The sequence below is a fragment of the Papio anubis genome, chromosome 17 (genome assembly GCF_008728515.1).
Source record: "Papio anubis isolate 15944 chromosome 17, Panubis1.0, whole genome shotgun sequence".
NCBI classification, from domain to species: domain Eukaryota; kingdom Metazoa; phylum Chordata; class Mammalia; order Primates; family Cercopithecidae; genus Papio; species Papio anubis.
In genome coordinates this window covers 54592588-54619805 of record NC_044992.1, presented here as the reverse complement: position 1 = coordinate 54619805, position 27218 = coordinate 54592588, and the positions used below count along the sequence as shown (strand labels likewise).

The 27218-nt window shown below is 45.8% G+C and overlaps 1 protein-coding gene across 1 annotated transcript; it reads right to left on the bottom strand.

Moving 5' to 3' along the window:
• METTL2A (methyltransferase like 2A) lies at positions 1 to 27218 on the bottom strand. The gene is made up of 9 exons (XM_003913250.4): positions 27074 to 27218; positions 26777 to 26868; positions 24435 to 24793; positions 23257 to 23306; positions 15500 to 15560; positions 9962 to 10101; positions 4638 to 4744; positions 1625 to 1690; positions 1 to 504 (listed from the first exon to the last, which is right to left on the bottom strand). The coding sequence occupies exons 1-9, from the start codon at positions 27181 to 27183 to the stop codon at positions 350 to 352; spliced, it is 1140 nt and encodes a 379-aa protein (XP_003913299.1). The 5' UTR covers positions 27184 to 27218; the 3' UTR covers positions 1 to 349.

Genomic DNA, 27218 nt, shown 5'->3' with positions numbered 1-27218 from the left:
TAACTTGAGAAAATTATATTTTAAAGGACTTCACAAATATAAAGCATAACTGTTAGAATCCTGATACAAAGTAACTTTTTCTAGGTTTAAGGTTCAAGTCTGAATTCCTAAATTGTCCAACGTCAACAAGACCTCATTTATATTCTTTTTATTTTTATGATTACTTTCAGATACAGGGTCTCACTATTTTGCCCAGGCTGGACTCCTGGGCTCAATGGATCCTCCCCGCCTCAGCCTCCTGAGTGGCTGGGATTACAGACATGCACCACCATGCCTGGTGCTACAGATGTTTTTTTAAAAAAAGCCCGGAAACACAATGAGCTTGCATCGTCTTGGCAGCAGGTGCCTCTCAGCTGGTGCTGGACAGAAGGGGCTTGCAGTATTTGCACTGAATCCAAACCCGGTACATTGTCAGTTGCTTCCCTCGGTTCACTTGCAGTCGGCGGTCCACCAGGTTCTGAACCTTTTCCAGTCCAGCAGTGGTGAAAAGCATGTCCAGCTCCTCTAGTGTGGAAAAGAAAAGATGTTTATATATTTTCCCCTCAAGAAAAGGCATTTTTATCGACTAAGTCCTCATTAATGGGGCTCAGGGAAGCTGCTATAGTGTTTTGTTTTTGTTTTTGTTTTTTTTTTTTAGACGGAGTCTTGCTCTGCTGCCCAGGCTGGAGTGCAGTGGCCGGATCTCAGCTCACTGCAAGCTCCGCCTCCCGGGTTTACGCCATTCTCCTGCCTCAGCCTCCCGAGTAGCTGGGACTACAGGCACCCGCCACCTCGCCCGGCTAGTTTTTTTTTGTATTTTTTAGTAGAGACGGGGTTTCACCGGGTTAGCCAGGATGGTCTCGATCTCCCGACCTCGTGATCTGCCCGTCTCGGCCTCCCAAAGTGCTGGGATTACAGGCTTGAGCCACCGCGCCCGGCCTGCTGCTGTAGTGTTTTTACACAGCCTTTTGGTTATAAATGCAGTGGTGGCTTGGTAACAGCAACTTCATGTTTAGGTGGGGAAGTCACTGCGTATGGGCCGCGGTTTTTTCTTTTTTAAAAACCTTCGGTTTATATTTGGCCGTTAGGCTCTATGAATGCCTTAAAATTTATACAAAAATATATATGTATGTCAAAGCAATTGTTTTAGGAAAGAGGTTTCATCATCTTAACCAAAGGCTCAAAGAAGGTGACCCCAAAAAGGGCCCAGGAACAGAGAATTCATAAGGCCCATGTGATGGATGACGCCTGTGGACAGGGCCAGTTGCAGAGGAGAGCAGTTCCTGGCACCTCTAGAACCCAGGAGACACGACTCACTCTGACCTGGGTGCACCAAAGCACAACCCCGTGCAGAGGGTGAAATGGGCTGGACTGGAGACAAGCCTTGCAGAGCGGGCAGGCTTCCCATTTTGGACAGTGGCAGACAGGGAGAGCAGAGCAGGACTGAAGGCATGGACAAGCCAGGGCTGAGTGGGGGCCCAAGTGTCTGGCCCAGGGTAGAGGAGGGTGTAGGCAGTGGGGAACTGCAGGAAACGCAATGCCTAAAAGGCAGGAGGGGCCAGATAGTTCTCCTTCTGAACGTGCCTTGAAGACCATCTCATCTGGGACTGGGGACTTTTAGCGTAAAAAGATGAGTGTTTCATACCTTGTGTGAAGAAGTAAACCCTGGTTCCGTCACCTCTCACGTAGAAATTTCCAGATAGACACTGACCTGCAGAGTGATGTGTTAAAAATCAGAGACACTTTAAAGCACTCCTTTGACTTGCATTGCTAAGGAAATGTTAACTGAGAAGTCAGCTTGTTGGGTGGAGAGCACTCCTGCCTCAGTGCTTCGGGAAGGGCAGCTCAACAGGAATAAGCTAACTCCAATGTCAGAAAACATGAGGTTCCTAAGCTCCCCACTCCAAAACTCTAGAATTGTTTGATGAAAACAACTTGTTCACTCCCCCAACCCCATTAAATTAACAGCACAAACTTTGTATTTATTTATTTATTTATTTTGAGACAGAGTTTTGCTCTTGCTGCCCAGGCTGGGTGCAATGGCGTGACCTCAGCTCACTGCAACCTCCGCCTCCCAGGTTCAAGCGATTCTCCTGCCTCAGTCTCCCAAGTAGCTGGGATTACAGGTGCACACCACCACACCCGCCTAATTTTTTGTATTTTTAGTAGAGATGGGGTTTCACCATGTTGGTCAGGCTGATGTCAAACTCCGGACCTCAGGTGATCCACCCGCCTTGGCCTCCCAAAGTGCTGGGATTAAAGGCGTGAGCCACCGTGTCTGGCCTATTATTATTATTTTTTTTAAATTAAGCAATATAGCTGAGTTTAAGCAAACTTAAGACAACCATTACCATTTTGGTGGTGACTGTCTTTTGCACGTCTCTTCTCGTGTCTACACAATCATAAATACAACTCAGATACTGTTTTGATTATGAACGTGCTTTCCCTTCTGCTGCTAACCTCCCTGGCCTTACCTCAGTTTACAGGCCTGGCACATACTTCCAGACCTTCCTGAATGCCCAAATCATCACACATGTATATACTTATTTCCCTGCAGATACTGGTATACGGGGATGGAGTTTAAAATACTCCCTTGCACGTTGCTCTCCTCTCACTGAATAATACAGAACAGAAATCCCTCCAAGCTCAGTGGTATGGGGTCCACCTCAGGTGACAAGCACAACATCTCCCTATCCAGAGGCATTCACTTTGTTTACAAAGTTTTGCTCGTGCATGTGCTAGTTCTTGACTATATTCAAAAAAACTATTGGCTTGAACAATAACTGGGTGCTTAAAAAAAGGCTGTAGGCCAGGCACGGTGGTTCCCGCCTGTAATCCCAGCACTTTGGGAGGCCAAGGTGCGCGGATCACCTAAGGTCACGAGTTCGAGACCAGCCTGACCAACATGGTGAAACTCTATCTCTACTAAAAATATAAAAAATTAGCTGGGCATGGTGGCACATGCCTGTAGTCTTGGCTACTCGGGAGGCTGAGGCAGGAGAATTGCTTGAACCCAAGAGACAGAGGCTGTAGTGAGTCGAGATCGTGCCACTGCACTCTAGCCTGGGAGACAGAGCAAGACTCCGTCTCAAAAAAAAAAAAAAAAAAGGCTGTAACACTGAGCGCAGTGGCTCACGTCTATAATCCCAGCATTTTGGGAGGCCAAGGCAGGTGGATCACCTGAGGTCAGGAGTTCGAGACCAGCCTAGCCAACATGGTGAAACCCTGTCTCTACTAAAAATATAAAAAATTAGCCGGGCATGGTGGCACGTGCCTGTGATCCCAGCTACTTGGGAGGCTGAGGCAGAAGAATCGCTTGAACCCAGGAGGCAGAGGTTGCAGTGAGCCGAGATCATGCTATTGCACTCCAGCCTGGGCAACAAGGGTGAAACTCCATCTCAAAGACAAAAAAAAAAAAAAAAAAAAAAAAAAGGCTGTAACAATTTCTCTTTCTACCAGTAATGAAGGAATGTACCTCCTTCTTTGAATTGGCCAGTAATAAGTAGTACTAACTTGTTATTTTTATTTCCTTGAAGTGTTGTTTACTGGCCATTTAGATACGTTATTTTGTGAACTGACTAAATACTCCTGGCCTGTTTTTTGGGTGGGTCACGGATCTTTTGCTTATCAGTTTCATGACAGCTCCTTGAAGAGCAAAGATATTAAGTCTTTATCTATTATATGCACTCAAAATATTCCTTCTTACTCTGTCATTTGCCTTTTACATTTTTAATGGCATCTTTTGTCATGCCACATTTAAAATTATTTATGTTTTTCAAATGTCTTCTTTTTTTTTTTTTTGAGACAGAGTTTCACTCTTGTTGCCCAGGCTGGAGTGCAATGGCACGATCTCAGCTCACTGCAACCTCCATCTCCTGGGTTTAAGTGATTCTCCTACCTCAGCCTCCCGAGCAGCTGGGATTACAGGCATGCACCACCATGCCCGGCTAATTTTGTATTTTTAGTAGAGACAGGGTTTCTCCATGTTGGTCAGGCTGGTCTCGAACTCCTGACCTAGGCGATCTGCCTGCCTCGGCCTCCCAAAGTGCTGGAATTACAGGCATGAGCCACCGTGCTCGGCCGTCTTTCAAATGTCTTTCTAATAAAAGCTCTTCTAAAGGTAGCTGTCTTGCTTAAAAAGACCTCAATATCTAGATTATATAAGCCTCTTCAGTTTTCTTAAAAAATATAGTACTCTGTCACATTTTAAATGGCTTTATATATGGAGCTCTAATTCTAGAGTCTCTATTCTGATGGCAGCACCATTTTTTGATTATAGTGGCCAAGTACCTTTGTTTTTTTTTTAAATTATACTTTAAGTTCTGGGGTACATGTGCAGAACGTGCAGGTTTGTTACACAGGTATACATGTGCCACGGAGGTTTGCTGCACCCATCAACCCGTCATCTACATTAGGTATTTCTGCTAATACTATCCCTCCCCCAGCCCCCCCAATCCTCCGACAGGCCCCAGTGTGTGATGCCCCGTGCCCCGTGTCCGTGTGTTCTCTTTGTTGAACTCCCACTTATGAGTTAGAACATGCGGTGTTTGGCTTTCTGTTCTTGTGTCAGTTTGCTGAGAATGACGATTTCCAGCTTCATCCATGTCCCTGCAAAGGACATGATCTCTAGTGGTTAGGATTCGGCGCTCTCAAAATACCTTTTTTAAACCGAAGCTGAGCCATGTCATAGCGGCCATAATCTCGCAGAAGCATCATCCCCCCAGGTTTCAGAAGCCTGCTCAGCCTGTTGATGGCCTTCTGCATCCTGTGGAGCAGCAGGGAATGATGGTCAATCAGGTCTCCTTAAAGACAGGGATCTCTTTCCCTGTAGCATATCCCAAAAAGCCAGTGGACCTCCTCAACTGACACACCAACCCTGAGATCTAAGAAGCTCCTCTACCCTTGCTTCAGTTAGAACTGAAGGACGTTAGCTGCCTGCTCACAGCTGTGGCCTTGATCCACTGCCTTCAGCCTGAAAAGGCCCGAGGAAAGCCTGCTTCTGCCGTAAGAAAGTTCCCTGTTCCTGGCCGGTTGCAGTGGCTCATGCTTGTGATACCAGCACTTTGGGAGGCTGAGGCAGATGGATCACTTGAGGTCAGGAGTTTGAGACCAGCCTGGCCAAAATGGTGAAACCCCATCTCTACTAAAAATACAAAAATTAGCCAGGCATGGTGGCGTGTGCCTATAATCCCAAATACTCAGGAGGCTGAGGCAGGAGAATTGCTGGAATCTGGGAGGTAGAGGGTGCAGTGAACCAAGATTGCACCACTGCCCTCTGGTCTGGGCAGCAGAGTAACTGAGACTCAGTCTCCAAAAAACAAACAAAAAAAAGTTCTCTGCTCTCCATCTGGCTCACTTCCCCCCTGGTCCTAGATAGCCATCTTTGCCCTGTGCTCCTGTGGCTGAGCAGAATCCTGAGCATCCAGTGGGTTCTGCTAGGTGACTTAATGGCCTGCACCATTAGACCTGAGCTCTTTCAATGCAGAGGCTGTATCTTTTTGTTTGTTAAATGAAGACTTGTCCTCAAGAACATACAAGTTACATGGCAATACAATCAGTATGCAAATGAGGATAAGAGACAGAGGGTTTTACACTTAGGTCTGCACTTTCCATATGCAGTGTTCTTTAGAAGTCTTGGTGCAGGTTGAAGCTTTCATAACTTCAGAAGTCTAAATGCTACAAACTTCACCAAAAAAATTTCAAAATCTGTTTAAATTTTGCATAATGAACATTTCCCACTTCAAAAACAAAAAACGGCCGAGGCAGGCAGATCACCTGAGGTCAGGAGTTCGAGACCATACTGGCCAACATGGTGAAACCCTGTCTCTACTAAAAATACAAAAAAATTAGCCAGGGATGGTGGCAGGCACCTGTAATCCCACCTACTTGGGAGGCTGAGGCAGGAGAATCACTTGAACCCGGGAGGCGGGATTGCAGTGAGCCAAGACCACGGAACTGCCCTCCAGCCTGGGCAACAAGAGCGAAACTCCGTCTCAGAAAACGAACAAACAGGCCGGGCGCGGTGGCTCAAGCCTGTAATCCCAGCACTTTGGGAGGCCGAGACGGGTGGATCACAACGTCAGGAGATCGAGACCATCCTGCCTAACACGGTGAAACCCCGTCTCTACTAAAAAATACAAAAAACTAGCCGGGCGAGGTGGTGGGCGCCTGTAGTCCCAGCTACTCGGGAGGCTGAGGCAGGAGAATGGCGTGAACCCGGGAGGCGGAGCTTGCAGTGAGCTGAGATCCGGCCACTGCACTCCAGCCTGGGCGACAGAGCAAGACTCCGTCTCAAAAAAAAAAAAAAAAGAAAACGAACAAACAAACAAACAAACAAACAGCTGGGGTCCTGCTATGCTATGTTGCCCAGGCTGGACTCTCGGGCTCAAGTGATCCTCCTGCCTCAGTCTCCTAGGTAGCTGGGACTAAAAGTCTGTGCCACGGTGGCTGGCTTGAATTTTAAATTTTAACAGTTTGTTTTAGTCCATGTCAATTTTTAAAAACTTTGTAGCATTGAAACTTCTGAGGTCATAGGTTTTTTTTTGAGACAGGGTCTCACTCTGTCACCCAGGCTGCAGTGCAGTGGTGTCATCATAGCTCACTTCAATGCAGCCTCAAACTCCTGGGCTTAAACCATACTCCTGCCTTAGCCTTCTGAGTAGCTGGGACTACAGATATGCATCTGGCTATTTTTTCTACTTTTCATTTTTTTATTTTTATTTTTGTACTTTTATTAGAGACGGGGTTTCACCATGTTAGCCAGGATGGTCTCGATCTCCTGACCTTGTGATCCACCCGCCTCGGCCTCCCAAAGTCCTGGGATTACAGGCGTGAGCCACTGCACCTGGCCTTTATTTTTATTTTTAGTAGAGATGGGGGTCTTGCTTTGTTGCCCAAGCTGGTCTTGAGCTCCTGGCTTCAAGCATTCCTCCCACCTCAGCCTCCCAAAATGGTGGGATTATAGGAGTGAACCACTGTGCCTGGTCAACCTCTGCAATTATTAAAGTTTAAAACCATGGTAGGTCTTTTGGATTATCCTGCATATGCCTTTATTTCGCACTCATCCTCTCAGGTTGGATGACTTCAGTGCCCTTCTAGAGGAAGTGTGGCCTAGAGAAGGTCAACCACGGCCGGGCGCGGTGGCTCAAGCCTGTAATCCCAGCACTTTGGGAGGCCGAGGCGGGTGGATCACGAGGTCAGGAGATCGAGACCATCCTGGCTAACATGGTGAAACCCCGTCTCTACTAAAAATACAAAAAACTAGCCGGGCGTGGTGGCGGGCGCCTGTAGTCCCAGCTACTCGGAGGCTGAGGCAGGAGAATGGCCTGAACCTGGGAGGCGGAGCTTGCAGTGAGCCGAGATCGCGCCACTGCACTCCAGCCTGGGTGACACAGCGCGAGACTCCGTCTCAAAAAAAAAAAAAAAGAGAAGGTCAACCACTCAAAGCTCCTATCCTGTGCAGCCAGCAAAGGGTCCTTGGACTCTGGGAGATAAACCAGGATCTCAATTACTGGTCCCTGCAGTCTCTAGTCATGTTATCTGGCTTCCTAACACCAGCTTACCTTGACCTTTAACACTAATTTGCCTAATCATCCTTTGCAGGACTCTGATGCCACAGAATGAGATGTTTGAAGTCTCTAATGTCATGATTTCATGGGTATAGTTTACCCTAATATGTGCCAACCTCCAGCCTGTCCAGACTCACTGCACTCTGGCGGTGACAAGGGCTTCCATGGAATTAGTCAATGGTGTCTGAATCTCTTTTTTTTTTTTTTTTTTTTTTGAGACAGAGTCTCGCTCTGTCGCCCAGGCTGGAGTGCAGTGGCCAGATCTCAGCTCACTGCAAGCTCCGCCTCCCGGGTTCACGCCATTCTCCTGCCTCAGCCTCCCGAGTAGCTGGGACTACAGGCGCCCGCCACCTCGCCCGGCTAGTTTTTTTGTATTTTTTTAGTAGAGACGGGGTTTCACCGTGTTAGCCAGGATGGTCTTGATCTCCTGACCTCGTGATCCACCCGTCTCGGCCTCCCAAAGTGCTGGGATTACAGGCTTGAGCCACCGCGCCCGGCCGTGTCTGAATCTCTTAGCCACCATCTCTGACTCTGCTTCCTTGAGAATGTAGTTTTGGTCAGGTGTGGTGGCTCACGCCTGTAATCCCAGCACTTTGGGATGCCGAGGTGGCTGGATCACTTGAGGTCAGGAGTTCAGCCAGGCGAACATGGTGAAACCCCCGTCTCTACTAAAAATACAAAAAATATTAACCAGGTGTGGTGGTGCGTGTCTGTAATCCCAGCTGCTCGGCACGCTGAGGCAGGAGGATCACTTGAAGCTGGGAGGCAGAGGTTGCAGTGAGCCTAGATCTTGCCACTGTGCTCCAGCCTGGGCAACAGAGTGAGACTCCATCTCAGAAAAAACAAAAACCAACCAAACAAACAAAAAACAAACAGAAGGTAGTTTCATAGGACCACTGGCTGCCTGATGCATATGAGATTTTAATGGTGTATTTTAGGATATAGCATTTGACTTTCTTTTAATCTGAATCTGCTTTTATAGAATTCTGTACCACACTTTTCCAAAACATTGTAAGCATCAGAGAACACTTTAGTTAAGCTTCAATATAAATTTTGTGTTGCTAATAAGGTTTTTTTATTTAAAGCATTTAAAAGGCCAATAGGCTGGATGAGGTAGCTCATGCCTATAATCCCAGCACTTGTTGGGAGGCCATGGCGAGCAGATCATGAGGTCAGGAGTTCGAGACCAGCCTGGCCAGCATGGTGAAACACCATCTCTACTAAAAAAAAAAAAAATACAGAAATTAGCCAGGCATGGTTACACCTGTAATCCCAGCTACTCGGGAGGCTGAGGCAGGAGAATTGGTTGAACCTAAGAGGTGGAGGTTGCAGTGAGCTGAGATCTCATCACTGCACCCCAACTGGGGCAATAGAGCAAGATTCCATCTCCAAAAAAAAAAAAAAAAAGGCTGGGCGTGGTGACTCACGCCTGTAATCCAGCATTTTGAGAGGCCGAGGTGAGCAGATCACAAGGACAGGAGTTTGAGACCAGCCTGGCCAACATGGTGAAACCCCATCACTACTAAAAATACAAAAATTAGCTGGGCTTGGTGACGGGTGCCTGTAATCCCAGCTACTCAGGAGGTTGAGGCAAGAGAATTGTGTGAACCAGGGAGGCAGAGGTTGCAGTGAGCCTAGATCATGCCATTGCACTCCAGCCCGGGCAACAGGGCTAGACTCTCGTCTCAAAATTAAAAATAAATAAATAAATAAATACATAAATAAATAAAAGGCCAATAATGAGACATTACCTAAAAGCTGTGACACCCACAGTTCTAAAATGGCATGTGATGAGATTATCAATAGGAATTTCCCCACATACTCATTAGAGACTGATTTCCCATTCTTTCCCAATGTTGAGCCACAACAAGGAAATGAAGAACCAACTACTGCAGCCAGCAGGCAGAAGTTTCGAGGACAGAGCAGAAGCTGGACATCAAGCCAAATTTAGGAAAATGGTTGAGATGCGCACATCATTACAAATGGTGTGGCTTCTTTGTGTCTATCAGAACATAAACAAAACTCTTTTTGCTTCTAGCCCAACTCTAATATCAAGGTCCCTCACCAGGCTGGGCATGGTGGCTCACACCTATAATCCCAGCACTTTGGGAGGCCAAGGTGGGAGGATCGCTTGAGCCAGGAATTCAAGACCAGTCTGGGCAACATGGCAAAACCCCATCTATGCTAAAAACACAAAAATTAGCCAGGACTGGTGGCACATGCCTGTGGTCCCACCTACTTGGGAAGCTGAGGAGGGAGGATCATTTAAGTCCAAGAGGTTAAGGCTGCAGTGAGCCATGATTGTACCACTGCACTCCAGCCTGGGCTGACAGAACAAGACCCTATCTTAAAAAAAAGGTCCCTCACCAAAGCTTTCTTTTTGTGACACTACCGGCCAAGGGACCCAAACTTACTTGTCTGGAACAATCGCTGAAAGAACAAATATGAGAATGATAATATCAAGACTGCCCTTGGGCACTGGGTAACTCTTCTCTTCATCACACAGGTCGTGAACAAAGGCAAAACACCGTGAAGGATCATATTCTGGATTTGTCTGCAGACAGGTGGAAGAGACAAGTACATTAGACAAGTACATTAGAAAACATAGCCTAAATAAAATATTATCTTGTTTTAAATTTTAAATGTAACTGCTGCTACTTCACAAAGAGGGATATATTTCTTTTTCCTTTTTTTTGAGGCAAAATCTCCCCATATTGCCCAGGCTGGCCTCAAACTCTTGAGTTGACACGATAGGATCTCCTGCCTCACCCTCCTGAGTAGGGGATATATTTCTAATCATTATATAGATTGGTGAAAAAGTAGTTGTGGTTTTTGCTATTGAAAGTAATGGCAAGGGCCGGGCGTGGTGGCTCAAGCCTGTAATCCCAGCACTTTGGGAGGCCGAGGCGGGTGGATCACGAGGTCAGGAGATCGAGACTATCCTGGCTAACATGGTGAAACCCCGTCTCTACTAAAAAAATACAAAAAATTAGCCGGGCACGGTGGCGGGCGCCTGTAGTCCCAGCTACTTGGGAGGCTGAGGCGGGAGAATGGCGTGAACCCGGGAGGCGGAGCTTGCAGTGAGCCGAGATCACGCCACTGCACTCCAGCCTGGGAGACACAGTGAGACTCCGTCTCAAAAAAAAAAAAAAAAAAAAAAAAAAAGAAAGTAATGGCAAGGGCGTGGTGGCTCATGCCTGTAATCCCAGCACTTTTGGAGGCCAAGGCAGGAGGATCACCTGAGGTCGGGAGTTCAAGACCAGCCTGACCAACATGGAGAACCCCCATCTCTACTAAAAATACAAAATTAGCCAGGTGTGGTGGCACATGCCTGTAATCCTAGCTACTCAGGAGGCTGAGGCAGGAGAATCACTTGAACCCAGGAGGCAGAGGTTGCAGTAAGCTGAGATCGTGCCATTGCACTCCAGCCTGGGAGACAAGAGTGAAACTCCGTCTAAAAAAAGAAAAAAAAAAAAAAAAAAAAAGAGAAAGTAATCGCAAAAACTGCAATTACTTTTGCATCAACCTAATAGCATGTTATTTCAGGGAGGACTCAGAGAGTAAAGATCAGGAATAATTGAAGGGAGATGGTGAGGAATCTAATGGTTGCTTTTAAAATAGAACATTCCTGACTCCCCTACTTTTATTCTTTATTCTTGTGTACTTTCTATACTTCTCATGCATGAAGTCAGATCTGAGAACTGGAAAACGATCATGAAAATGAGTGAGCAACAGGGAAAAAAAACATTCATAAGCAGAGAGACAGCACACACTTTAAAAAAGCACGATCTGCTAGGCATGGTGGCTCACACCTAGAATCCCAGCACCCTGGGAGGCTGAGATGGGAGGATCACTTGAGCCCTGGAGTTTGAGACCAGCTAGGCAACAGAGTGAGACTTTGTCGCCACAAAAAATAAAAAAAATGCTGGGCGCGGTGGCTCATGCCTGTAATCCTAGCACTTTGGGAGGTTGAGGTGGGCAGATTACCTGAGGTCAGGAGTTCAAAATCAGCCTGGCCAACATGGTGAAACCCTGTCTCTACTAAAAATACAAAAAATTAGCTGGGTGCAGTGGCGCCTGCCTGTAATCCCAGCTACTCTGGAGGTTGAGGCAGGAGAATCACTTGAACCCGGGAGGCAGAGGTTGCAGTGAGCTGCGATCACGCCACTGCACTCCAGTCTGGGCGACAGAGCTAGACTCCATCTCAAAAAAAAAATAAAAAAATAAAAAAAATTAGCCAGGTGTGGTGGCATGTGCCTGCAGTCCCAGTTACACAGGAGGTGGGAGAATCATTTGAGCCCAGGAGATCAAGGCCGCAGTGAGCTTGATTGTACCACTGCACTCCAGCCTGAGTGATTGAGACCCTGTCTCAAAACAAACAAAGCACATGATTTAAAATAACTCCCAACTAGAAAATATTACACAAACCATAGAATTCTTCAGGAAAATCTATTTCTGTAGATGTAGAAAATTTAAATGTACTTTGTTAGCAAAAACTGAAGTAAAGATAGGCTTCAATATTCATTTGGTCTTTAACTTCATGAATAATTCCAAAAACATGGCACTACCAATCCCGAACCTGCCCTAACAGCATTATACATAATTGTAACAGACACTTTTTTTTTTTTTTTTTTTGAGAGAGTCTTGTTCTGTTGCCCAGGCTGGAGTGGCGCAATCTCGGCTCACTGCAACCTCTGCTTCCCAGGTTCAAGCAATTCTCCTGCCTCAGCCTCCCCAGTAGCTGGGATTACAGGTGCACACCACCACATCCTGCTAGTTTTTGTATTTTTTTTTTTTGAGATGGAGTTTCGCTCTTGTCGCCCAGGCTGGAGTGCAATGGCATGATCTTGGCTCACTACAACCTCCACCTCCCAGGTTCAAATGATTCTCCTGACTCAGCCTCTCGAGTAGCTGGGATTACAGGCACCTACCACCATGCTCGGCTAATTTTTGTATTTTTAGTAGAGATGGGGTTTCACCATATTGGCCAGGCTGGTCTGGAACTCTTGACCTCAGATGATCTGCCTGCCTTGGCCTCCCAAAGTGCTGGGATTACAGGCATGAACCACTGTGCCCAGCCTAGTTTTTGTGTTTTTTAACCTACAGACAGGGTTTCACCATGTTGGCCAGGCTGGTCTTGAACTCCTGACCTCAAGTGATCCACCCACCTCAGCATCCCAAAGTGCTGGGATTAAAGGCGTGAGCCACCACACTTGGCCAATTGTAACAGACACATTTTTTTTTTTTGAGATGGAGTCTTGCTCTATTTACCCAGGCTGGAGTGCAGTGGTGCCATCTCGGCTCACTGCAACCTCTGCCTCCTGGGTTCAAGCGATTCTTCTGCTTCAGCCTCCCAAGTAGCTGGGACTACAGGTGTGCGCCACCATGCCCAGCTAATTTTTGTATTTTTAGTAGAGACGGGGTTTCACCATATTGGTCAGGCTGGTATCGAACTCCTGACCTCGTGATCCGCTGACCTCGGCCTCCCAAAGCGCTGGGATTATAGGCATGAGCCACCGTGCCTGGCCGTAACAGACACATTTTAAGGCATCTGCCTTCAATGTCCATCTTCTCCAAATATGTGAGTTTGTTTCTCATTGGCCAAAAGTGATTCAAACAGGGCTGCTGTATTTACCAGTTAGGTTGTGTTAACTAGACTTTCCAGGGACTTCAGAACTGGGACACAGTTGTTTTAGTGAGGCACCATGAACCCCTGAAGAGGGTGAACTTGTAAGGGACTGGGAGGAGCAAGCACGTTGGAGCCACGTGCAAAACCAGGAAAAACTGACTTGAGAAAGCTGGTATGCAAAGAGGGAAAAAACAAATGGGCCCTGGGCAATGAGAGGTAAGATACCAGGAACTTGGGGCTGTATTTTGTGCCGTTAGGTTCTATGACATTCTCCTTTATTGCTTTGAGTTTGTCTAGATGTTTCTGTTACTTGTAACTCAAAGAACCCCAATGGAATCATCTATCAGGATCGCCTGAGCCCAAAAGTTCAAGGCTGCAGTGGGCTATGATTGTGTCACTCTACTTCAGCCTGGGCACACAGTGAGACTGTCTCCAAAAAAAAAAAAAAGGTGAAGTCCGAAGATGTGACTGAATTGCTGCAATCTCATTGCTGCTTCTTTTTTAGCCTTCCTTCCTTCCTTCTTTTCTTTACTTCTTTCCTCCCTTCCTCCTTCCTTCCTTCCTTCTTTCCCTCCTTCCCTCCCTTCCTCCCTCCCAGTATCCTTATCTGTAAGGAGTTGCTTCTTATGGGCAAAGAAAGTGGTTTACTGAGATCAAATCTACTTTGGTAAAGATGCTGTGAACATTGTTTTGAAATGGCAAGAAAGGTTTTTTGTTTTGAAATGGCATCAAACTTAGTTGATAAAGTAGCAGCAGGGTTTGAGAGAATGGACTTCAATTTGAAAGCTCTACTGTGGGCAAAATCCTATCAGCATCGCATGCTACAGAGAAATCTTTCATGAAAGGAAGAGCCAATTGATACGGTAAACTTCATTGTTATCTTATTTTAAGAAACCACCAGTCACCCCAGCCCTTAGCAATCACCACCACAGCCCTCGGCAATCACCACCCTGATCAGTCAGCAGCCATCAATATCAAGGCAAGACCCTCCACCAGCAAAGATTACAACTTGCTGAAGGTTTAGATGATTATTAACATGTTTTAGCAATAAATTATTTTCTTTCTCTTTTTTTTGAAATGGAGTCTCACTTTGTTGCCCAGGCTGGAGTGCAGTGGCACGATCTTGGCTCACTGCAACATTTGCCTCCCCAGTTCAAGTGATTCTCCTGCTTCGGCCTCTTGAGTAGCTGGGACTACAGGTGCCCACCACTATGCCTGGATAATTTCTTGTATTTTTCTTTAGTAGAGATGGGGTTTCACCATGTTGCCTAGGGTAGTCTTGAACTCCTGATCTCAAGCGATCCATCCGCCTCGGCCTTCGAAAGTGTTGGGATGACAGACGTTAAGCCATTGTGTCCGACCAATAATGTATTTTTATTTATTTTTTTTGAGATGGAGGCTCGCTCTGTGGCCTAGCTGGAGTGCAGTGGCGCAATCTCGGCCTCCTGAGTTCAAGCAATTCTCCTACCTCAGCCTCCTGAGTAGCTGAAATTACAGGTGTGCACCACTTTTTGTACTTTAGCCCGGCTAATTTTTTTTGTATTTTTAGTAGAGACGGGGTTTCACCACGTTGGTCAGGCTGGTTTTGAACTCCTGACCTCGTGATCCGCCCACCTTGGCCTCCCAAAGTGCTGGGATTACAGGTATGAGTCACCCCACCAGCCTGCAATCATATTTCATTGGTTTATGCAATTGTGTATTAAATTTAATAATCACAAGTGTAAGCTACCATTCGAGACCAGCCTGGGCAACGTGGTGAAACTCTTCCTTTCACTTGAACACACAGAGGACACTGTAGAGTATGAAGTGGCCTAATTGCAATATTGTGTCTTAGAGAACAGGGAGACCAGAGGAGAGGGAGAGAAATGGGGGAATGGCCGGTTGGTGGAGCAGTCACAACACATGCGTTTGTTAAGCTGACCGTCTTACACAGATGTGATCTGTGGAACCCCAAACCAAGTACAACAGTAACATCACACGCTATAACATATTAATAGTAAAAAAGTCTGAAATATTCTGAGAATCACCAAAGCATGACACACAGACACTAAGTGAGCATATGGTGGTGGAGAAACAGCACTGGTAGGCTTGCTTGATGCAGGGTTACAACAAACTTTCAATATATGAATGGATACCACATCTGTACAGTGTGATAAAGTGAACTGCAATAAAATAAGGTATGCTTGTTATCAGTAAATCTTTTACTTTTAGACCATAAGAAAACAGACCATATAATAAGAACACAGACAGAGACCTTGATTTTTAGGAGAACCTTTTCCCTTTTTAATCAGTGGAAATTTCCAATAGGAGCCATTTTACTCACCTGGACCAGCTCTATAGCTGTGGAAGAAAAATCACAGCAGTAAACAAAGAGTCCTGGGTCACTGAAATGGGCAGAAAAGACAGAACAATGAGACTACAAATTGAGCTATCTCTCATTCTTGTGTAGTAGAGTTAAAATATTAAACGGGAAAAACCATCATTCATTCAAATAAACTGTATCTATTAGTCACAACATATTTCATTTTGGTTAAAATCCTTTTTGAATTATATCCTTTTGGAGGCTGTGTGGACATAGCTAATATGAAGTTTATAAAACAACCAGTGAGTTCCAAATCAATGTCTTCTCTTTTTCCATCTACAGAAATCCTACGTTTCCCTCAAATGAAGCCTTGCTTGATAGCACCACAAGAATTCTTTTTTCTCCGCTCTGAGCTACCTTGGCACTTTCTCCACACCAGGAACACATCTGTACCTGTCTGTTGGCCCCCACCACATAGTGGGTGAGTGCTGTGACAGCAGAGATTACACCTCTCGCTTATTAGTTCACCAAACACTACTGTGGGTCCACTATGTATTGGGTATTATCTTAGATGCTGAGGAGATAAAGACGAACACCACAAAATCCCTGTGCTTATTTCTCTTGGTATCCTCACTATCTAGCACAAGTCTCAGCACAAGGTAGCAATACAAAAAATGTTGATTTTAAAATCATCAAAATTGCTTCCATTATGAAGCATATTATATATTTATTCTGAAGACATCAAAATGCAAAACAATTTGTAATGCCAGAATTCTTTTTGTCAGGACAGGTCTAAATAAAAATGGGAGAGGAGGAAGGCTGTACACTTGTGTTTTAGAAACAACAGCCCAGAGCTCTTCTGCACTGTTGGGCTCACTCTTTGAGAGACCCTGGGATTTTTGGGAGTATGCAATACCTCCAGCTTCTCAAAGGCATGGGCTCTGCTTCCTGCTGAACTGTTGACCTTTGGAGCAGACAACTTTTGGGAGGTATAATCAAGACTAAAAACCTGGGAAGCTGCAGCATTTGCTGTGGTAATCACTAGCTACCTGTGGCTATTTAAATTAAAAATTCAGTTTCTCAGTCCTATTAGATACATTTCACACGTGGCTAGTGACTGCCATAAGGGCAGTAGAACATTTCCATCACTGCACAAAGTTCTATTCCACAGTACTGCTCTGGAAGCTGGGGCCATGCCTGTCCTGTTCTTGAATCAGTCAGGCAGCTGCATCTGCCGAGTACCCATTAAGGCCATGGGCTAAGTTCTATCAGACTCAGCTTCTGCTTTCTAAAACACTCATTGCAGTCTTCACCTCCTGGGTTCAAGTGATCCTCCTACCTCAGCCCCCCAAGTAGCTGGGATTACAGGTGCGCACCACCATGCCCAGCTAATTTTTGTATTTTTAGTAGAGATGGGGTTTCACCATGTTGGCCAGGCTAGTCTCAAACTCCTGACCTCAGGTGATCCACCTGCCTCGGCCTCCCAAGGTGCTGAAATTACAGGCATGAGCCACTGTGCCTGGCAAGTGTTGTTTTCTTCTTTATGCTTTTCTTTTTTTTTTTTTTTTTGACATGAGGTCTCGGCTCTGTCACCTAGGCTGGATGGTAGTAGGGTAATCTCAGCTCACTGCAGCCTCTGCCTCCTGGGTTCAAGTGATTCTGCAGCCTCAGCCTCCCGAGTAGCTGGGACTACAGCTTCCCACAACCATGCCGTTAATTTTTGTATTTTTAGGACAGACGGGGTTTCACCATGTTGGTTAGGTTGGTCTTGAACTCCTGACCTTGGCTTCCCAAAGTGTTCAGATTACAGGCATGAGCCACCACACCTGGCCTCTTTGTGCTTTTCTTTTATCTTTTTTTTTGAGATGGAGTTTTGCTTTTGTTGCCCAGGCTGGAGTGCAATGGCATGGTCTCGGCTCATTGCTACCTCTGCCTCCTGGGTCCAAGCCATTCTCCTGCCTCAGCTTCCTGAGTAGCTGGGATTACAGGTGCCTGCCACCATGCCTGGCTAATTTTTGTATTTTTAGTAGAGACAGGGTTTCTCTATGTTGGCCAGGCTGGGCTCGAACTTCTGACCTCACGTGATCTGCCCACCTTGGCCACTCAAAGTGCTGGGATTACAAGCGTGAGCCACCACGCCTGGCCTGTGCTTTTCTTTTTCTACAGGTCATATAGTTATCCCTAGGTATCCAGCTCAAGTCTCTTACACAATGGTCTCAGGTGTAGCATTTGCATACAACCCACACACATCCTCCTGCATAGATTAAATCATCTCTAATGCCTAATATAAATGCTATGTAAATAGTGATATACATTTTTTTTTTTTTTTGAGATGGAGTCTTGCTCTGTCGCCCAGGCTGGAGTACAGCGGTGCAATCTTGGCTCGCTGCAAGCTCCGCTTCCCGGGTTCATGCCATTCTCCTGCCTCAGCCTCCAGAGTAGCTGGGACTACAGATACTACCACCACGCCCAGCTAATTTTTTGTATTTTGAGTAGAGATGGGGTTTCACCGTGTTAGCCAGGATGGTCTCGATCTCCTAACCTCGTGATCCACCCGCCTCAGCCTCCCAAAGTGCTGGGATTACAGGCGTGAGCCACTGCGCCCGGCCGTAAATAGTTATGTTTTAAAAAATTGTTGTATTATTTCTGAGACAGGGTCTTGCTCTGTCACCTGGAGTACAGTGGTGTGATAATGGCTCACTGCAGCCCCAACCAATCCTCTGGCCTCAGCCTCCAAAGTAGCTGAGACTACAGGTGCATGCCAGCATGCTTGGCTAATTTTTAAGTTTTTGTAAAGACAAGGTCTCACTATGTTGCTCAGGCTCGTCTTTAACTTCTGGGCTCAAGTGATACTATCTCCTTGTCCTTCCAAAGTGCTGGGATTATAGGCATGGGCCACTGTGCCCGGCCTGTACTATTTATTTTCAATCCAAGGTTGCTTGAATCCTTGGATGCAGAACAGGTGAATATGAAGGGCTGAGAGTATTACTTTTAAAATCAGAGTCCTTAATTGGGATCTGAGGATAGAGCTGCATTTCAAAATAATTGGTTTTCTCTATTTTACTTCATATACTTAAAATTAGCCCAAGATAAATCTATATAGAGATCCGTGCATTTGTAGAGTAGTGGTTGCTTAGGGCTAGAGGCTGGGGGAAATCGGGAAATGGGGAGTGACTGCTAATGGGTATGGGGCTTCTTTTTGGGGTGATGAAAATGTCCTGAAGCTGACTGCAGTGATGGCTGCACAACTCTGTGAATTAACTTAAAACCACTGTATTATGGTTGGGCGCGGTGGCTCACGCCTGTAATCCCAGCACTTTGGCAGGCTGAAGTGGGTGGATCACAAGGTCAGGAGTTCGAGACCAGCCTGGCCAACACAGTGAAAACCCGTTTCTACCAAAAATACAAAAATTAGCTGGGCATGGTGGCGGGCGCCTGTAATCCCAACTACTCGGGAGGCTGAGGCAGGGGAATTGCTTGAAGATGGGAGGTAGAGGTTGCAGTGAGCCAAGATTGTGCCACTGTACTCCAGCCCGGGCGACAGGGCAAGATGCTGTCTCAAAAAAAAAAAGAAAAAAAGAAAACCAACCAAACAAAAAAACCACTGTATTACACACTTTGTATCTCCAAAAAGCTGTTATATATAAAAAGAAAACAAATGAAAAATACATTAGCCTGAGAAATGATCCAAAGACTTTATCAGATACATTAAAAAAATATTAAGAACCCTGGCCTGTGCAACATGGCAAAACCCCATTTCTACAAAAAAGACTAAAATTAGCAGGGGTGGTGGCACACGCCTGTTGTCTCAGTTACTTGGGAGGCTGAGGTGGGAGGATCAACTGAGCCCAGGAAGGCGGAAGCTACAGTGAGCTGTGATGGCACCACTGCATTCTAGCTTGGGTAACAGAGAGCCTGTCTCAAAAAAAAAAAAAAAAAAAAAAAAGGCAATAAGGGTAACTCAAGAAACATAAAAAGGCTGTAAAGACTGCAGAGTGGGCTGGGCGTGGTGGCTCATGCCTGTAATCCCAGCACTTTAGGAGGATGAGGTGGGTGGATCACCTGAAGTCAGGAGTTCGAGACCAGCCTGGCCAACATAGTGAAAGCTTGTCTTTACTAAAAAAAATACAAAAATTAGGCTGGGCATGGTGGCTTACGCCTGTAAACCCAGCACTTTGGGAGGCCGAGGCGGGCGGATCATAAGGTCAGGAGATTGAGACCAGCCTGACCAACATGGTGAAAGCCTGTCTCTACTAAAAATACAAAAAATTAGCCGGGCGTGGTGGCGGGCACCTGTAGTCCCAGCTACTCGGGAGGCTGGGGCAGGAGAATGGCGTGAACCTGGGAGGTGGAGCTTGCAGTGAGCTGAGATTGCACCACTGCACTCTAGCCTGGGAGACAGAGCAAGACTCCATCTCAAAAACAAACAAACAAACAAAAAAACCCACCAACAACAAAGCAAAAATGAGCCAGGTGCAGTGGCTCACACCTGTAATCCCAGCACTTTGGGAGGCTGAGGTGTGTGGATCACCTGAGGTCAGGAGTTTGAGACCAGCCTGACCAACATGGAAAAACGCCATCTCTACTAAAAATACAAAATTAGCTGGGTGTGGTGGCACATGCCTGTAATCCCAGCTACTCGGGAGGCTGAGGCAGGAGAATCGCTTGATCTCACGAGGTGGAGGTTGTGGTGCGCCAAGATTGCGCCACTGCACTCCAGCCTGGGCAACAAGAGCAAAACTCAGTCTCAATCAATAATACAAAAATTAGCTGGGTGTGGTGGTGGGGACCTGTAATCTCAATTACTTGGGAGGCTGATGCAGGAGAGTTGCTTGAACCTGGGAGGTGGAGGTTGCGGTGAGCCGATATTGAGTTACTCCAGCCTGGGCAACAGAGTGAGACTCTGTCTCAAAAAAGACTACAGAGTGATGCAGCTGGACGACATCAACTAGGGAAGTTTTCTAGATGCTTCTGATCTAGAATATGAGGAACGAAGGAAATAGTGTAGTAGAAACAAAGGACATTTTGGAAAGGTACGGAATCAGGGGAAGACATGCAAGGTGTGACCAGTGCACTGAGGGATAAGAGGACATACTTTATAGGGCACATTCTTGCAGAGGACCTTGAAAACTATGCCCAACAATTTAAAAACCTGATTCACAGGCAGTAGAAAACATGTCAATTCTGAGCCAGTGAATTACATGAACAAGTGGGTTCTAGCAAGATATTGAACACAGCGATCTTATTTAAATGGCATAAAGAGGCTGTGGCAAAGATGCCATCTGAACTGCCATTCAGTTTTACATTCATTGATGATATTGATGATTAATGGCCATAACTTGAAGCTAAGTCAATCTCCCATTTGAGGTGGGTTCCTCAGAGTGTAACTTCAAGAGCAGAACAATCTCTTTTCTTCAGTGTTAGCTACTAGGACTGCCATTTTCTCAGAAATTTCTGAGAACAAATTGTAGAAATATTTAAATGTATATTGGTAATGAGGCTAATGTTTTACTCAATCCTGTTAATGAATACCGTGGGCTAAATTGGTAAAGTATATATTATATGAAACCTTTGAGAAACTGGATTCCAATAATGAATACAGAACTGGAATGTCATTTCCACAAGGGGTTTAAAAACAGTTATAGGGCCAGGAGCCATGGCTCAGGCCTGTAATCCCAGCACTTTGGAAGGCAGAGGCGGGTGGATCACTTGAGGTCAGGAGTTCGAGACCATCCTGACCAATACAGTGAAACCCTGTCTCTACTAAAAATACAAAAATTAGCTGGGCATTGTGGCGCATGCCCGTAATCCCAGGTATTTGGGAGGCTGAGGCAGGAGAATCACTTGAACCCAGGAGGCAGAGGTTGCAGTGAGCCAAGATTATGCCACTGCACTCCAGCCTGGGTAACACAGCAAGACTCCTTCTCGAACAAAACAGGTATGTTATAATAAATATATCTGGTGTTGGTCTTTGTGGTTCCAGGTACAGAGTTCCAAAAACCTTAAGAATTTCCTCAGCAAGATGGGCATCGTGGCTCACACCTATAATCCTAGCACTTTGGGAGGCTGAGGCAGGTGGATCACCTGAGGTCTGGAGTTCGAGACCAGCCTGGCCAATGCGGTGAAACCCCATCCCTACTAAAAATATAAAAATTAGCTATGCGTGGTGGTGTGCACCTGTAATCCCAGCTACTAGGGAGGCTGAGGCAGGAGAATCACTTGAACCCAGAAGGCCTAGGTTGCAATGAGCCGAGATCGTGCCACTATACTCCAGCCTGGGTGATGAAGCAAGACTCCATATCTTTTGTTATTCATAATGAACTCCCCCAGGACCACACTGAATTTATGTTAATGAGACGACCTGGGGTGGGGCCAACACCAGGAAGGGCAAATAGACTGGAACTTTCTTTCAGCTTCACCCACCAACATCCTGAATAGAAATGCAGATTATGTTGTATGAAAACTATTACCTTCTTCTCCTTTTAAAGTTAATTTTCCCATAAGTCTGTATCCTAGCGTATAAAAACTCTTGAGGTTGGGAATGGTGACTTATGCATGTAACTCCAGTACTTTGGGAGGCCGAGGCAAGAGGATCACTTGAGCCCAGGAGTCTGAGACCAGTCTGGGCAACGAAGTGAGATCCTGTCTCTACAAAAAATAAACAAAAATTAGCTGGGCATGGTGGCATGTGTCTGTAGGCCCAGCTACTTGGGAGGTTGAAGTGAGAGGACTGCTTGAGCCTAGGACTTTCAGCCTGCAGTGTGCTCTGGGTGCACCACTGTGCTCTAGTCAGGATGACAGGACAAGAGCTTGTCTCAAAACAAAAAAAACTCTTGATGAGCTTCCAGGTTGGTGAACACATCCGTGTGCTAGGAGGGCCCTGCACTGAGCTCCTCAGGGACAAAGCTCCTGAGTGTGAGATCCTGTGAACTCCACCCTAATTATTTCTTCAGCTGGCTGTTAATCTGTATCCTTCGTAACAAACACATAAATGTAAGTGAAGTGTTTCCCTGAGTTCTGTGAGTCATTCTAGGCAATTATTGAACTGGAGATAGGGCTCCCCTGATTTAGGGCAGAAACACGGAGGGCCAGATTCACAACTGGCATCTGAAGTCAGGGGCAGTCTTCTGGGACCAAATCCTTAACTTGTGCGATCTGATACCAACTCCAAGTAGACAGTGTCAGAATTAATTCAATTCTGGACAATTCTAGGACACCCAGCTGTTGCTGAATTGGTCAGTGTTGGCAAAACCCCCGCACATTTGGTGTCAGAAGTGTTCTGTTTAAGTACACAAAACAGAGTGTTTTCATCAGAACAGGAGACATCTTCATGTATGTTAGCTTTCTCAACTCTACCATGGGGGTGATGACAACTCAGCTGCTGACTGTTCTTCAGAGATCACGAGAATGGAAAAGGTGAACACATTTGTTCCTTAGAAGGCGGCACTACATGTTAACACTATCAAGTTTTAAGTCTAATTTTCCAAATGACAAAGATAATCAAATTCAATCAATCCATAAATGAATAATGTAGAAATCTGAAGTTGACATAATCCATATTTTCCAATAACCATTACTGATAGTTTGATGTAGCAAGTTTTGAAAAAAGCCTTTACTTTTTTTTCTTGCTACATTGCCCTGGCTGGTCTCACACTCCTGGCCTCAAGCAATCCTGCTTTGGCCTCCCAAAGTGCTGGGATTACTGTCGTGAAGCAATGCACCCAGCCAACCTTCACTTTTATCTTCTTTGCTATCATAAACTTTTACAACATACTTACTTGTTCGTTTGTAAAATTGGAAAGACTGTGTTTCCCACACCACAACCAACCTGCAGACAGAAATGAACTATTAATCACAGAACTTTCCAGAGTTAATTCCCTAAAGCTAGAAAAATAATAATCAACAAAAGCTGGCCTAACTGTATTAGGGAAGGTGTAGTGACCAGAGCTAAACAGTACCCATGACATTTGTTGATTTCGATCTCGACTTCAGGAACCCTTAAAAAGACAAGAGCATGGGTTTTCATTAGCAGAAAGGAGCTGGTCTAGAAAAAAGGGCAAGGATTGCTTTTATCTTTTGAGTTCTAGCAAGTGGTCCTGCAGATGAAGTATTTTCTTACTGAACTTATATTGTTATTGTGAAAATATTTGTAATCAACTGTGCTGAAAAATGTATGAAAAGGGGACCTTGGCAACCTTGTCCTAAACACAGCGCTGTGTGGTAATGAAGACAGCAACTATTCACTAAAGGCTTAACTATGTGCCAGATATTGTTCTTAGCCATTTTACGTATATTATCTCCATCCTCGTAACTACAAGGTGCAGAGGCAGCAGTCTCACTGCTCAGAGAGGGTAAGGAAATTATCTAAGATCACACCATAGGACTCAATCCCAAGGTTAACCAGTTTCAGAATCAGCTTCCAGTAACGTGTGCAGTCCCCATTTATGAATTTATATTATACCAATCTAGACATTTTTCCAGGTCTAGACTCTGCTACACTATCCAAACGCAGAGGAAGAGAATTATCCCAGGCCTAAGACACAGGCACCATCCTAACTACCCTCTTTGTTCCTGTAAACTGTATTAGAGGAGAAGCAACAGTTTGTCTTCTGATCTGGGACTTTCTTCCAGGGTTATAGCAATGATCATGTTGAGCTCTTTCACCTGTATGATGCAGTGGCATGTGACAGGTACAGCATGATGCTATTAATACAATTTTTGGAAGTGACATGCTATTCCCATGTGATCTTTGTCCATCATGACCACCAGATATCTGGCCTGCACTGAGGGCATTTTATCAGTTCAAAAATGGAAGTGATTCCAGGGTAATATAAGGGTCAAGTCTAGTCAGCATCATCCAATAGAAGTTACTTTTGTTGTCACCCTCTCTATGCTACTACACGTGCACAAGTATAATAGCTTCACATACCCCACTACCGAGACAATAAAAGGTTACCTCCAGTATTCGGTAGGTGGCTGAGGATCCAGGAAACTCATCAGCACAAATTTCCAGGTCACTAATTTTCTGAGTTACATTCTCCTCCACAGGAGGTGTCTCTGTTTTATGTTCAAGGCTCTTCGAAGAACACTTGTGCTGTTCTTCCATTATTAAACTAGGTCCATCCTCATTGTTTCTACATTCAGGTACTTCACTCCTCTTGTTCTCCAAGAACAAATCCTTCAAATGATTTTGATTCTGGCTAGGTGCCAGCTCAGGGAATTCGGTAAAAAGCCAATGTCTATCCTTGAAAAACCCATTTTCATGGATTTTGTAGAAGTTATTCCAGTATTTGTGGGCATTGATCTCATAATCAACTGTAAATATTTAAGAAAGAATTTTAAGAACCAGCTCTCAAATATTTTATTTGTATCTAATGTCAATTATCCTGCTTTACCAAATGTCACTTTAATACTAAAAGTATCCTCAGGTAGAGCCACAGTCCCAGAGCTGAAGGCCTTTCTGAGGTCATTTAGTCTTGCCATCTGGCATTATACCTGAAAGGCCCTATTCGTCATTACAGGAGAGTCTAAATTCTGTTTGAACAATCAACCAGAGAACTTACTACCTATCAAGTATCCTCCTACACCTTTGGATGACTTTTTTTTTTTCCCCCCCAAGACAGAGTCTCTCTCTGTCGCCCAGGCTGGAGTGCAGTGGTGCGATCTCGGCTCACTGCAAGCTCCACCTCCCGGGTTCACGCCATTCTCCTGCCTCAGCCTCCTGAGCAGCTGGGACTACAGGCGCCCGCCACCATGCCCGGACAATTTTCTGTATTTTTTAGTAGAGACAGGGTTTCACTGTGTTAGCCAGGATGGTCTCGATCTCCTGATCTTGTGATCCGCCTGTCTTGGCCTCCCAAAGTGGTGGGATTACAGGCATGAGCCACCGCGCCCGGCTGGATGACTTTTAACTATTAAAAACTCCTAGAAGTAGCCAGGTGCAGTGGCTCATGCCTGTAATCCCAGCACTTTGGGAGGCTGAGGTGGGCAGATCACGAGGTCAGGAGATTGAGACCATCCTGGCCAGCATGGTGAAACCCCATCTGTACTAAAATACAAAATATTAGCCAGGTGTGGTGGTGCACGCCTGTAGTCCCAGCTACTCGGGAGGCTGAGGCAGGGGAATCGCCTGAACTGGGGAGGAGATTGCTGTGAGCTGAGATCTTGCCACTGCACTCCAGTCTGGTGACAGAGCGAGACTCCGTCTCCAAAAAAAAAAAGATGGACAGTTTAAATGAAAGCTGTTTTTAAGGTGACCATTACAATCCCAGATTTCAGTTTACTGCTCTTGCCGATTCAGGGGGCCTTGACTAGTGTAGTAGAAAGGATAAAACCTAACAAATTGAGCAGGACAGTGACAATGGAAGGTGGAATCCAATAAGGAGTGTGTTAACAATTCACAACTCACTTGCTGAATCAACCAAGACTCCCTAAGAAATAGGATTTTAGTTCCCCTGCTGCTACTACTGACTGCTTACCGCTGGGAAAAGCACTTAATGTCCTGTGGTCCAAGTGTCTTTAACTATAAAAAGAGAATATTGAACCACATGATTTTCAAAATCCCTTTCAACTCTTAACTTGCTTTGATTTAGTTGCTGTCAAACTATGCAGGGTGAATGTTTTGTAACTGGAATCTTCTTGTACAGAACTCTTTCAGAGGGTACTAAATTTGTAGTCCTATCTTCAACTGTCTGGAACAATCAGTCCTAGTTTTAGTATCTAGGGATATTTTGCAGTGAAATCATCCACCTCTCAAGCAGGGGCCTCCTTTTCTTTGGTCAGACTTAATCTCCACTCTGTTGCATCCACCTTTCCTTGACTGAAGCCCTAAATTCTCATAACCATCACACAAGTAATAGACACACAGTCACCAGTCATTAGCCCCCCTCCCAACAATATTTAGAATGTAATCACTTAAATGAAGCTTCAATGGAAACATCTCCTCATGGAAAGTGCAAATCATATAGAAAGTACAGGCTCCAAGATGATCGCGTGACCACACAGTCGTCATTGGCTAGCCATATCAACGTGGGTCTAGTCAACATAATTAAAGACAAAATTACCTTCCTCCAAAGTTAAACTATATATAAAAAAAACCCTCTACGACTTAACAAGATTTTGTTACAATGCAGCCCTTTTCACTCCTTGCTCATCCCCTCCCCGTCCCGCTCTACTCTTGAGATCTGCATCAGGCCAGTAATAAAGGACCTAGGCGGCCGCGGTTCTCTGGCCTCTCCGGGAGGGCGCGTTCGGCAGTACGCTGGCTGTTGATACTACTGAGAGCCCATTTAAGCGCACCTTGTTTCTCCTGGCACACCCGCTGGGTACTGTTCTCCTGGACTTTTCTCTCCGCCGCTGCGGCTTGCTCTTCTGACCACTCCACATTGTCCCTGAGAAAATCAAATGGGCAGCTTAGGGGCCTCACGTCCTGGCTGCGGGCAGGGTGAGTCACTGGCCTACGAGTTTCTCTCCCCTTGGAGAGTGCCTCAGGTAGGGCAGCTGGACTCGTAGCCGGCGGTCAGGGGCTTTTCGGAGGGCTCCGAGGCGGCGGGACAGAGGGCGAGCGACAGGCCGGGCGAGGGGCAGGGTGATTACCAGGCATTGTGGTGGAAGACACGCGCCGGATCGCTCAGGAACCGGTTCCCAAACTGCTGCCTCTTATCGGCGAGGACTGCAGGCGCACCTTCAGGGTAGGAGCCGGCCATGACACCGGAGCCGGAAACAATTAACTTTCGGTAAC